Source organism: Apium graveolens, chromosome 10, assembly GCF_009905375.1.
Source record: "Apium graveolens cultivar Ventura chromosome 10, ASM990537v1, whole genome shotgun sequence".
Taxonomy (NCBI): Eukaryota; Viridiplantae; Streptophyta; class Magnoliopsida; order Apiales; family Apiaceae; genus Apium; species Apium graveolens.
In genome coordinates, this window is record NC_133656.1 from 230,560,034 (window position 1) to 230,571,960 (window position 11,927).

General features: G+C 36.4%; 2 protein-coding genes across 2 annotated transcripts; one reads left to right on the forward strand and one right to left on the reverse strand.

Moving 5' to 3' along the window:
- The first annotated feature begins 6,119 nt into the window (after positions 1-6,119).
- LOC141691967 (putative mitochondrial protein AtMg00310) lies at positions 6,120-6,908 on the forward strand. The gene is made up of 2 exons (XM_074496715.1): positions 6,120-6,279; positions 6,361-6,908. The coding sequence occupies exons 1-2, from the start codon at positions 6,120-6,122 to the stop codon at positions 6,906-6,908; spliced, it is 708 nt and encodes a 235-aa protein (XP_074352816.1).
- A 1,993-nt stretch (positions 6,909-8,901) lies between these two features.
- On the reverse strand, positions 8,902-10,235 carry LOC141693359 (uncharacterized). Its single transcript, XM_074498441.1, has one exon. It carries the CDS (start codon positions 10,086-10,088, stop codon positions 8,991-8,993), a length of 1,098 nt encoding a protein of 365 aa, XP_074354542.1. The 5' UTR covers positions 10,089-10,235; the 3' UTR covers positions 8,902-8,990.
- Between the last annotated feature and the right edge of the window lie 1,692 nt (positions 10,236-11,927).

Below are 11,927 nucleotides of genomic sequence, written 5' to 3' on the forward strand. Positions count from 1 at the left end.
TATAGTATCATCTATGTAGCAAAGGTACTACCAACTCATCCTTACAGCTTGTTATTACCCATTGAATACACTTCGAGAGATCTCCTCTCATGTGTATTGGGTTCCCACTGTTGATGAATTATGATGGGTTGACAATCCCATCCCCAACCTTGACTTAAGGACCACTGCAGGTTCCAGTCCTTTAGTAAGAGGATCAGCTATATTATTCTGAGTTCCTATGAACTCTATAGCTATGAACCTATCACTCACTAAACCCCTTATAGACTTGAGTCTAACTTGGATGTGTCTCTTAGTTTTAGCATTATGCTTTTTACTGCTAATCTTGTCGATAGTTGTTCGACTATCACAGTGAATAGCAATAGCAGGGAGCGGTCTGCTTACTACAGGTATTGCAGACATAAGTCCGTGTAACCATTCAGCCTCCGTCCCTGTGGCATCAAGTGCACACAACTCAGCCTCAAAAGTAGACCGAGTAACAATAGTCTGTCTGCTTGACTTCCAGGATATTGCTCCACCAGCCAAGGTGAACACGTATCCAGTCACTCCATTGGAACCAGACTTCTTAGCTATCCAACTTGCATCACTGTACCCTTTAAGCACACCAGGAAATCTCCTGTAGTGTAAACTAAGGTACATTGTGCCTTTTAGATATCTAAGTACTCTATCAAGAGCATCCCAATGAGTTCTGTTTGGACAGCTTGTATATCTCGCCAATTTAGACACAGAATATGAAATATCTGGTCTAGTACAGTTAGCAAGATACTGCAAGCTCCCAATAATCTGAGAATACCTTAACTGAGACACATGCACTCCTGAAGTATTCTTGACAAGGGCAACTTTCGAATCATAAGGTGTACTAGCGATTCTACACTGTGAATAACCATATTTCTCAAGTATAGATTTCTCTATATAATGAGATTGAGTCAAGTTTATTCCTTCAGTGGACTGAATCAATTTGATTCCAAGAATCACACTTGCCTCACCCATATCCTTCATTTCAAAATGCCTTTTCAAGAATTCTTTAGTCTCGTTAATAATCTCAATATTGGTTCCAAACAATAAAATATCATCCACATATAGGCACAAGATAACACACTCATTACCTTTAACTTTAGTGTAGACACACTTATCACTTTCATTAATCTTATAACTGAAAGGCAATATAGTTTCATCAAACTTTTTATGCCAATCTCTGGGAGCTTGTTTCAAGCCATAGATGGACTTGATCAACTTACATATTTTCCTTTCATTGCCTGATGCAACAAATCCATCAGGCTGATCCATATAAATCTCTTCCTCAAGTTCACCATGAAGAAAAGCCGTCTTTACATCCATCTGATGAATGATAAGACCATGGACTGAAGCCAATGCTATAAGCATTCAGATTGTTACCATTCTTGCAACCGGAGAGTATGTATCAAAATAATCAATTCCTTCCTTTTGCTTAAAACCCTTAGCTACCAGTCTAGCTTTGTACTTATCTATTGAGCCGTCAGGGTTCAACTTCCTTTTAAAGACCCATTTGCACCCAATAGTAGAACACCCAGGAGGGAGATCAACCAACTCCCATGTTCCATTGGAAACAATAGAATCAATTTCACTCTTGACAGCGCCCTTCCAGTGCCTTGACTCAGAAGAATCCATAGCTTGCCGGAAAGTTAAAGGTTCGTCCTCGATATTGTAAGTGATGAAATCACCTCCAAAATCCTTGACTATTTTTGCACGCTTACTTCTCCTTGGTTCCTCTAATTCCTTAGGAATAGAGCTACTACTAGGTTCCGCCCCCACATTTGTCATCTTTTCCACATGATCAGGAATAGAACTTGATGTGTGAGTAGGATCTTCCTCAGAAGTCGTTTCAGGTATTCCAGTCTTCATAGGGTAGACATCCTCAAAGAATGTCGCATCTCGAAATTCAACTATCGTGTTTGCCACTATACCATCTATGTCAGATTTTAACACTAAAAATCTCATAGCTGTAGTGGTTTCAAGATAGCCCAGAAAGATACAGTCAACAGTCTTTGGGCCTAGTTTCTTTCTCTTGTGTTCAGGAACAAGCACCTTAGCAAGGCACCCCCACACACGAAGATACTTAAGACTAGTCATCCTGCCTTTCCATAACTCCAAAGGTGTTTTATCCATGTGTTTCAGAGGGACTCTATTCAAAATATGGCAAGCCGTATTTAGAGCCTCTCCCCACATGTATTTAGGCAACCCAGAGTTAATAAGCATACTATTAATCATATCTTTAAATGTTCTGTTCTTTCGCTCAGCAACCCCATTAGACTCAGGTGTGTATGGTGGAGTAACTTCATGAACTATACCATTGTTTGCACAAAATTCATTAAAAGCATTACTCGTATACTCACCACCTCTATCAGATCTCAACCTTTTAAGTAACTTACTAGTTTGTTTTTCTACTTCAGTTTTATATATAATGAATTTACTAAGTGCTTCATCCTTATGTCTAAGTAAATAAACATAACAATATCTACTACTATCATCTATAAAAGTAATGAAGTATCTAAACTAGTCCTTGGTCAACACACCACCAAATTCACAAATATCAGTGTGTACTAAATCTAACAAGTCTGAATCCCTAACAACGTTATGAAAAGGTTTCCTTATCTGTTTAGCAGACACACATACTTGACATTTAGAATTCTTTTCTATGGTATATTTTGGAATCAACTCTAAGTTCATCATGTTCTTAAGAGCACCAAAGTTTAAATGGCCTAGTCTAGCATGCCATATATTTGAGGATTCAATACAATTAACAGTAGGAATAACATTATTATTCAAACTTCCCAAAACGGGATCCGCATTAATAACAAATAAACCATTTGACAAGTAACCCTTGCCAAAGAATGTACCAGTGTGAATAAGAACTACTTTATTATACTTGAACGAAATTTCAAAACCACTAGAAACTAAACAGCTTCCACTTATTATATTTCTACGCATGTCGGGAACATGATGCACTCTCGTCAGAGATAAAATACGTCCTGCAGGGAACTTCAGATCCACGTTTCCAACTCCATGTACTTGAGCAGCACTAGCATTCCCCATCTTCACAGTCAGGCTATGACTCTGTTGATAAGATACAAATAAACTAATATCAGCACAAATATGTACATTAGCTCCAGTATCTATCAACCATTCATTTGACAGATAGGTAGAAAATATCACAGGGTTGTAGGATACATACCGGTCAACGTTGGTTTCAGAAGCCGTAGCCTCACCAACAACCATGTTCACTACAGGCCCACTTGCGGTTCCAAGCACAACATTTGCTTGTGCTACCTCGGTTTTCTTCGCTTTCTTCGTAGGGCAGTCCTTACTCCAGTGCCCAACCTGCCCACAAGACCAGCATGGTTTGTTTGCCTTGGGTTTCTTGGCCTTGTCCTTGTCACTCTTAGGTTTATTACTATTAGCTTTCTTAGCAAAAGCCTTCCTCTTTTGTCCTACAGTTGCTATGTTTACCTTCGAGGTACCGTGTTCAGTTGGCATCACATGTCCCTGTTTGGACTTGTGTTGTTCTTGTACCGAGATGTCCAGCATAAGGTTGGTCCAGGTGATCTCTCCTTTCTGTCTTTTCAGGGAGAGAGAGAACTCTTCCCAAGACTTCGGGAGTTTTTCAATCACACTCATCACCTTGAACTTCTCCGGGAGATTCATTCCAGACTCCTTCAAAGCATGCACTATCATCTCGAACTCATGCACCTGCTCAGTCATGGACTTATTGTCCACCAGCTTGAACTCGAGGAACCTTGCCACAGAATACTTTTCTAGACCTTGTGAGTCAGTATTATGTGTCTGGTCCAGCTTCTCCCATAAGAGTTTTGCAGAGTAGGCATCAGAAGAATAGACATCAAACAAAGTGTTTGTTAGTGCCGCAAGAATGGCCGCTCTAGCCACTCCATCCTTCTCAGCCCACTTCGCAAAAGCCTTAACTGTGTCAGCCTTCTCTTGATCCACTACTGGTTTCTCATATTCCACAACCGGCCACAGACCCTTTATAGTCAACCACAGCTTCATCCTTTTCTGCCAGCGATAAAAGCCAATGCCACCGTTGAATTTCTCCGGTAAACCGGTTAGTTCAACAGCCTGTGGGAAACTATAGGTGGTCCAATCAATGGCCCCAGCAGTTACACCCGAACTGCTACCACCACCAACGATAACCTCACTTTCGTTAACCATTATGCTAAATTCTAAATAACTAATAATCTCTTCAAGAATGTTGAGAATCTCACTAACAAGTATAGCAACATAGAGGCAAGTGTATAAAGAATTTAACAAGTTTAGGCCAAGACCACAGTTAACAAAACAAAACATGCAGGTAAACAAAATCAGTAACTGAAATAACGTAGAGAGAAAGAAAGATTTACCCGAAGCCATAGCTTTCAACAGTGACTGAAATAAAGGTTTACAGATACAAAACGCCAAGAAAATGATTACATCTGAGTCACCAGGCCTTGCTCGAAGTCCTGGCTGCTCTTGAAGAGATTATTGCCCCCTACCTGCTGCGTTTGGGATGTGCGCAATATCTCCACCAGGATAAAACAGCTCGAAGTTTATGTTAACAGCAGCAACAAAACCTCCACTTCGACCAGCACCTCAGTCGCCGGAAAATATCAGCACTTCAGTTCTTGTGGGAGAGAAATGCAGAGAGGTTAAAGAGAAGAGATGAGAATGTAGTGTGTTGTATTTTTTTTATTCATTCAGTTTAGCCTCTATTTATAGGAGAGGAAAAATGAAACTGTCAACACACTTAATGTCTGAATTAAACTGCTTCATTAATAAAAAATAAAAACTGATCAGATTTTGAATTCATTAATGAAAAAATCAAAACTGACCAGCTTTTGAATTTAAATTATTTGTAACAGCTTTTCACATTAACACCCACATTATTATCAGAACTTAAGTTAAGTTCTAATTTAACTCATCAGTACTTAAGTTCTGATTCGACTCATCAGTACTTAAGTTCTGATTCTGATATCAGAACTTGTTAAGTTCTGATTTTATTCATCAGTTCTTAAGTTCTGATTCTAATATCAGAACTTGTTACAGATCAGATTATTTGCAGGTTCAATATATTTAGACTACTTAGCCTATTTCAGAACCCAGCCCAATAATCCAATCACCGATAAATAAATTCGAATTAAAATAATTCTCAAATAAATAAAATCCTCGCCCAGGTCGCCTCGCGTACGCGAGACGCCGAGACATTCGCCCAAATCGCCCTTCGACCCGACCCGGTCCGGTGCGGTGCGTGGCGGGGCGGGCGCGCGCGTGTGTGTGTGTGTGTGTGCGCGTGAAGCACACAACAACACAATGGACCATCACACACCTTAGTAGTTGTATACTACTCATGTGGGTAATACCATATAAAGCACACAACCCCCTTTATTTATTTCAATGTGGGACAAATATTCTCAAATTTTCCAAGCTTTTCCAAGCTACTTTCAACTCTCATTTCATATGGATTTCATTAAGAAAATTCTTAAAACCATACATGAAAATTTAAGTTCAAATATCATTGAACAATTTCCAATCATTAGATTTTAGGATAAACATCAAGAACATAATTAAATTAAGCTCTAAAATCCTAATTTTCTAACAGATTTGTCCAAAATATGATTCTAAAGTTTGGTTTTTCGGAGGTATGGATTTCAAGAGTTATGAATTTGATTACCAAAGTTTCATACAGCTTTATTCGGAATGGTTCGGTGTTTGGGAATGTGATCCCGCAGAGGGGAGTTCGACAAGGAGATCCAGTATATCCTTATATTTATATTATGTGCTCGGAAGGCCTCAGTTCCATTATTAGAAGAAACGAAGATATGGGACTATTACATGGGTGTAAGATAGCCCGAGGAGCCCATGCTATCTCCCACTTACTTTTCGCAGATGACTGTTATTTCTTTTTTCGGGCAAATAAATCAGAGGCTAATGTTATGAGGAGAATTCTGGAAAGGTACGGAAATGAGTCAGGCCAAAAGATTAATTACATAAAGTCTTTTATCACGTTTTCTTCCAATACAAATGTCAGGGATAAAAGAGATGTATGTGAGCAGTTGGGAGTTAATATGACTTAGAATCCGGGGAAATATTTGGGGATGCCGATGTTCATAGGTAGAAGAAAGGTGGCCACATTTAGTTTCCTGTCCAAAAAGATTGAACATAAGTTGCAAGGATGGCAAAATAATCCATTATCTAAAGCAGGAAAATTGACCTTATTGAAGACTGCGGCACATGTAGTACCAAACTTCTGGATGGGTATGTTGTTAATTCCGCAAGAAGTTGTGGACAAAATTGAAAAGCATAAGAATGCATTCTGGTAGGGGAATGGTGGTTCAGGTAAAGGAATAAAATGGTTAGCATGGGAGAAACTCTGCTCTTTTAAGAAAGATGGGGGTTTGGGATGTAAAAGTCTAAGAGAATTCAGTACAGCCATGTTAGCAAAACAAGCTTGGAGAATTATAAATGGTATAAACCCTCTGGTGACAAGCATTATGCAGGCTCAGTATTTTCCAAATTCAAGTTTCTTGGAGGCTAAAATGGGAGCAAATCTGATTTACGTGTGGAGAAGCTTAATGCAAACTCAAGAGGTTATGAGACAAGGTTGTAGGCGTCGAATTGGAAATGGCAAAAGTACAAGGATATGGCAGGTACCTTGGTTGAAATGTCCAGTGAATGGATATATTACTACAATAATGCCTGAGGAATTGAAAGAAGCAAGGGTGGAGAATTTGTTTGCTGAAAATCGAAAGGAGTGGGATGAGGATGTATTGAAAGATATATTTAATGAACGTGATTATGAACAGATAAGAAACATACAAATCCCGCTGGGAGATAGAAAAGATAAATGGGTTTGGTCTTTTGATGATAAGGGGAATTCACCGTAAGGAGCTGCTATAGACAGTTAAGAGGGGAGGTAGAATGTCAAGATAGAGTGTTTTGGAAAAAATTATGGGGGCTTAAGTTACCGGGTAAGGTTATTAACTTACTGTGGCGGTCTTGTCGTCGAGTACTTCCTACTGCTGATGCTTTAAGAAGGAAGTCTGTAAATGTTAGTCCGGTGTGCTCTTGGTGTTTGAACAATGTAGAGGATGATTTGCATGTTCTGTTTGAATGTTCTTTTGCAAAAGAAGTATGGACGCATGTTGGCCTTCTAAATGTTGTTCAGGTACGTCCAAATGACTCGGTTCTGTGTGTACTCAAGAGAGATTTTCAACTTGGGGATAGGGATCAGATTGGACTGTTGGGTATGGTGTGCTGGAACTTGTGGAATAGACGGAACAATTAGGTATGGAACCGAATAAATTGTTCAAGTTTCGGTATACAATCCTGAGCTTTTAGTATGATGGGAGAATGGACTCGTGCTAGGGAGGCCAGTGCGAAGCTTGTGAATCAAAATCAGACTACCAGTAAAGTATGACTAAGCCTCCGGAAGGATGGATGAAAATAAATACGGATGTTACGTGTCATTTGGATATTGGGCAAGCAGGTGTAGGCTGTATCATTTGGGATGATCATGGTTGTTGTCTCCGAGCAAGAAGTAAAGTGCTTCAAAGAAATTTGCAACCAAGGAAATCAGAAGCAATGGGGCTTCGTGAAGCCTTAACGTAGACAAAGGAGTGGAGAAATAACAAGTGTATCTTCGAAAGTGATGCCAAAGGAATGGTTGAGGCGATTAATGGTGGAAGTGGAAGCTCCTACTTTGATATGATTATTGAGGATTGTCGAGAAATTCTTAAATACTTTAGCGAAGTGTTAGCTGTGTTTACTTATAGGTCTGCGAATACGGTAGCTCATTTGTTAGTAAAGGCTACGTATTTTATGTCAGGCAGTCAAGAGTGGTTGCGTACTGCTCCTTAATTTATATCCTGTATTGTTGATGTTGAGAAAGTTTAAGTGAATGCAAGTTTGTTTACTTCAAAAAAATAATATCCAACTTTTATTATACTATATAACTACAAATTTGAATAAAAAACAATTTAAGTTTTGTTTTTGCGAGGGGTAGTGTCCCTGTTGACCCGTAGATGAATCGGTTCCATCTATATCGATTCTAAAAATGTAACTAAGAACATGTATAATTATGACTATACTTTTAATTCATTTCTACTTTCTCTTTGAGTGTTTCCTAAGTTAATTGTTACTACTATGAAATGTTTTTATGTCCACATATCTCAAAAATATTATTATTAAATTCACAAAAACATGTCATATATAAATTACTTGGATATAAGAGAATGTCCTAATGAACACGTGTCTTTCCGTTTCTTCTTTTCTGTCTAACTTCTTTAAAAGTTTTAGGTATCTCTAAAATTATAAGAGAAAAGTAATATTCTATAATAATTTTTATAAAATAGTATTCAAAATTCGTATGTTCTAAATAACAAACTTGAATATTTTATAATAGTATTTAGAAAAGCAAATATGGCCAGGAGATGGTTATACTTTTGATTAGTATTAATTTTATAATCAATATTTTCAAGGGGAAAAGGGTAGTCTAAGATGCTTCTAAGAGTAATACAAAGTTAACATCTTATTTTCTTTATCTTTTATTAATAAATTAAGAACTTTTACATTTTACTACGTGTCTATGACAAATAAACTTTACTCCAAAATCCGCTAATTTTCTTTCTTAATTAGATGCTTAAAATTTTTTATCTATTTCATTTATCGTTGAATATATTGTAAAATTTAAACTTTTTGGGCAAAATAATAAAACATGCGTGCAGCGTAGATGATCTATGACCACGAATTCACATTGTGGAAAATGGGGCACGTGAATAAATTGAGCATAAAGAGAATATATTTAATAGATATGCAATTTTAAATGAAATACTATAGATTCAATAAAGATTATATTGGGTAACTAATGATCTTGCCAGTACACAAAATTCGCCGGAGAATAATCTCAGGCAACAACAAAAGACAATGCTCCATCCCAAAAATCTAATAAAAGTCTAAAGCCGCACTCATCATTCTGATGCTAGCGAAAAGTCATTATCTTCAAAGTGAAATTCAGATATCTTCGGACTCGGTATCAAATCATGACACGATAACGCGAGAGGATCATCACTTAATTTGTCCTTTTCAGAAAATGTGAAAGGATTAACGGTTAATTCGTCCTTTTCAGAAAATGCGAAGGGATGATCACTTAAATCATCCTTTTCCGAAAAAATTCTGTTCAATGGATAATCGAAATCAATCCCAAAATCATCATAATCGATATCTGGTTTTAAAAATTCGGCGTCCGGAAAAATTGGTACATTGGGAAAACTAACACGCTCTGGTGTTCCAAAATCAAAATAATCCTCCTTGAATGTACCGTCCAATGACATAATCTTGTCGAAGTTATAGATTTCATAACAATTCTTCTGAGCGGGAAATTCTACAACTTTTTCCATTTCTACAACTTTTTCCTTATCTTGTTCCGGTGCAGATTTAACTTCGTCTCGCAAAATTGATATTGGAGAAGTGAGAGTAATAGGATGAGAGTAGTTTTCCCCTGACTCGTTACTCGAATTCGACTCGATAACAATTTGTCGGTTCATTTTCGAAGGTGGTTTTTTAAAATTTGTCAAAGCCTTGGAACCCCGAATCTTAATAGCAGCATCATCATAAGCCATAGCGGCCTCTTCAGCAGTCAAATAAGTACCTAACCATACCCTCCCCTTCTGCATCGAATCTCGAATCTCCGCTGCAAATTTTCCCCATGGTCTTTGTCGAACACCGCGATACTTCTTCACCGGGGGTGCCACCACTGGCTCTGGTGCAGTAATAACTTGTTTACACCTTGATCTTCCATTAGCATTCTCCAAAAGCTTCTTATTCTTAGTCGGATCAGAGCCTGTTTCGACTCGAACAATGTTCACATATTTTTTAACTCTCTGCCTACCAGAAAGGCCTTCTTCATCATCACTGGATGAATCAGTAGCATCAGGATCCGTCACTCTGAATCGAACTAATTTTCGGAGAGTTCTTTTGTTTCTTTCGCTCGGTGCTGGCTTTATAAATTTTCTTATAATGTTTACATGCTCAGTCTCTTTGAGTGGACACAACCTTTTACGATCCATCGAGAAATTTATCTATATTTATGTATCCGATAACATAAAAAAAATCTCGAGGGTGACAGCAAAATTGGACGATAATAGCTTGAAAAAATGGACACGAAAAATTAAAAAAGGGATAATAATGGTGCAATGAAGATTGATAAAGGTTTATTATAGAAGGAGGTGGAGATTAAAATAAAATTACTGGAGAAGATAAGTAATAACTAAATCTTTAATATTTAGTTGATTTTGACATAAAAATAAATTTTTGGAAACAACAAAGTGAGCAAGTAAAAAAAGATAGTGAGTGACATGTATTTAAGAGAGATAAAGCGAGGACTCATAGGCATATCTTCGTCTACATTTTGTAGAGAGAGAGAGATTGAAGTAAGCAAGAAAGTTGTTTTTGTTACTGTGCATAGACCAAAGCGCTCAGGTACCCAATTTATAGGATTGAAAGAGTCACTTCACCGGGTAGTTTCTGGAATTTACATGTATACCCCCCTTTTACTTTTTTATTTTTTTCCTTTTACTTTATTCCACATGTATTTTAAGAAAAAGTACAAAATATTTGAAAATGACGTGGTACAATCGGATATCATTGAATTAATAGTATCTTGTATTCATATATGGATATTGATGATCTGTCTTATTTATATTGAATAGGGTAAATTGTGAAGGAAAATATGAAATTCAATATATTTCCTCTATGGACGAATGTGACCGTTTTTTTATTCCCCTCTTTTTTTTTTTATTAATTTGACAGCTATTTTTTTTGCTAAGGATTTGACAGTTATTTCGATTTTGCATTATTCTAGATACTGAAAATATGATATAATTTTTTACTGATTTTTTTTTTTACTTGATATTCGATATGAATTCTTTTTTGATATTACAACTAGACAATCGTAACGGTATAAAATAATAAGGATATCAATAAAAAAAGTACACAAAATACTCGCTTTGATAATATTATAACAATCACAATCTATCTCTTAGACTGTTACAATGTGAAACTTTACGATATTGAAAAAACATTAAATTAACACCAAACTTAAAATTGCATGTTTAAATTACTACATCATTTGAAATGCATGCGTGAAAGTTACCTCCAACGATACAAAAAATGAAAAAAAGAAAGAAGAGTCTGATGGGGGTAAAATCGTAAAAGACTAAAATGTAAATGGGAACGATTGACAGAGAAAGACAAACACCATTGGCCTACGTTTGACTTAGTATAATAAACATAAAATGGGTCCTACTTCAGCATAAGTAAACTACTGTACTACTACCTAATTTGTAGATATATTTTACGAATCATCCAACAAAAAGTGTTTAAATGTTAATCATTTTATCAGTTAGCGAGTAAGTAAGCAATGGTAAACATACTGGGCTCCATCTGGAAACGTGGATATTAATGTTCAGAAAAGAAATAAATTAATTTATTTCTTGAGAAAAAAATAAAAAAAGGTTACCGAATTTTTTTGCCGTATTATGTAATAACTAGCGTAACAACATGTAAGAGTCACATGTCATTTTCTAGATTTTTTTGTACTACCATACAATTATATTAGCAACATTCTTGATTATTTTATTATTGGTAAATATTCTCTAACGTATAAGATATATCAAATATATGTTGAGTTTTTATCACTGTGTATGATTTTCATGTAAGACATTAACAACGTACATAACTCGTGTAATTTATATATACTGAATGAATACAAGGTAGTCACTGTACGCTTAAATAAAAAAGATTTAAAAATAATTCAAAGAATTTTTTCCAGTATGTTCATAAAAAATAAACTAAAAAATAACATATAAGTTTAATGCGGAATCGAATAAATTTTTTGAGTTTTGATA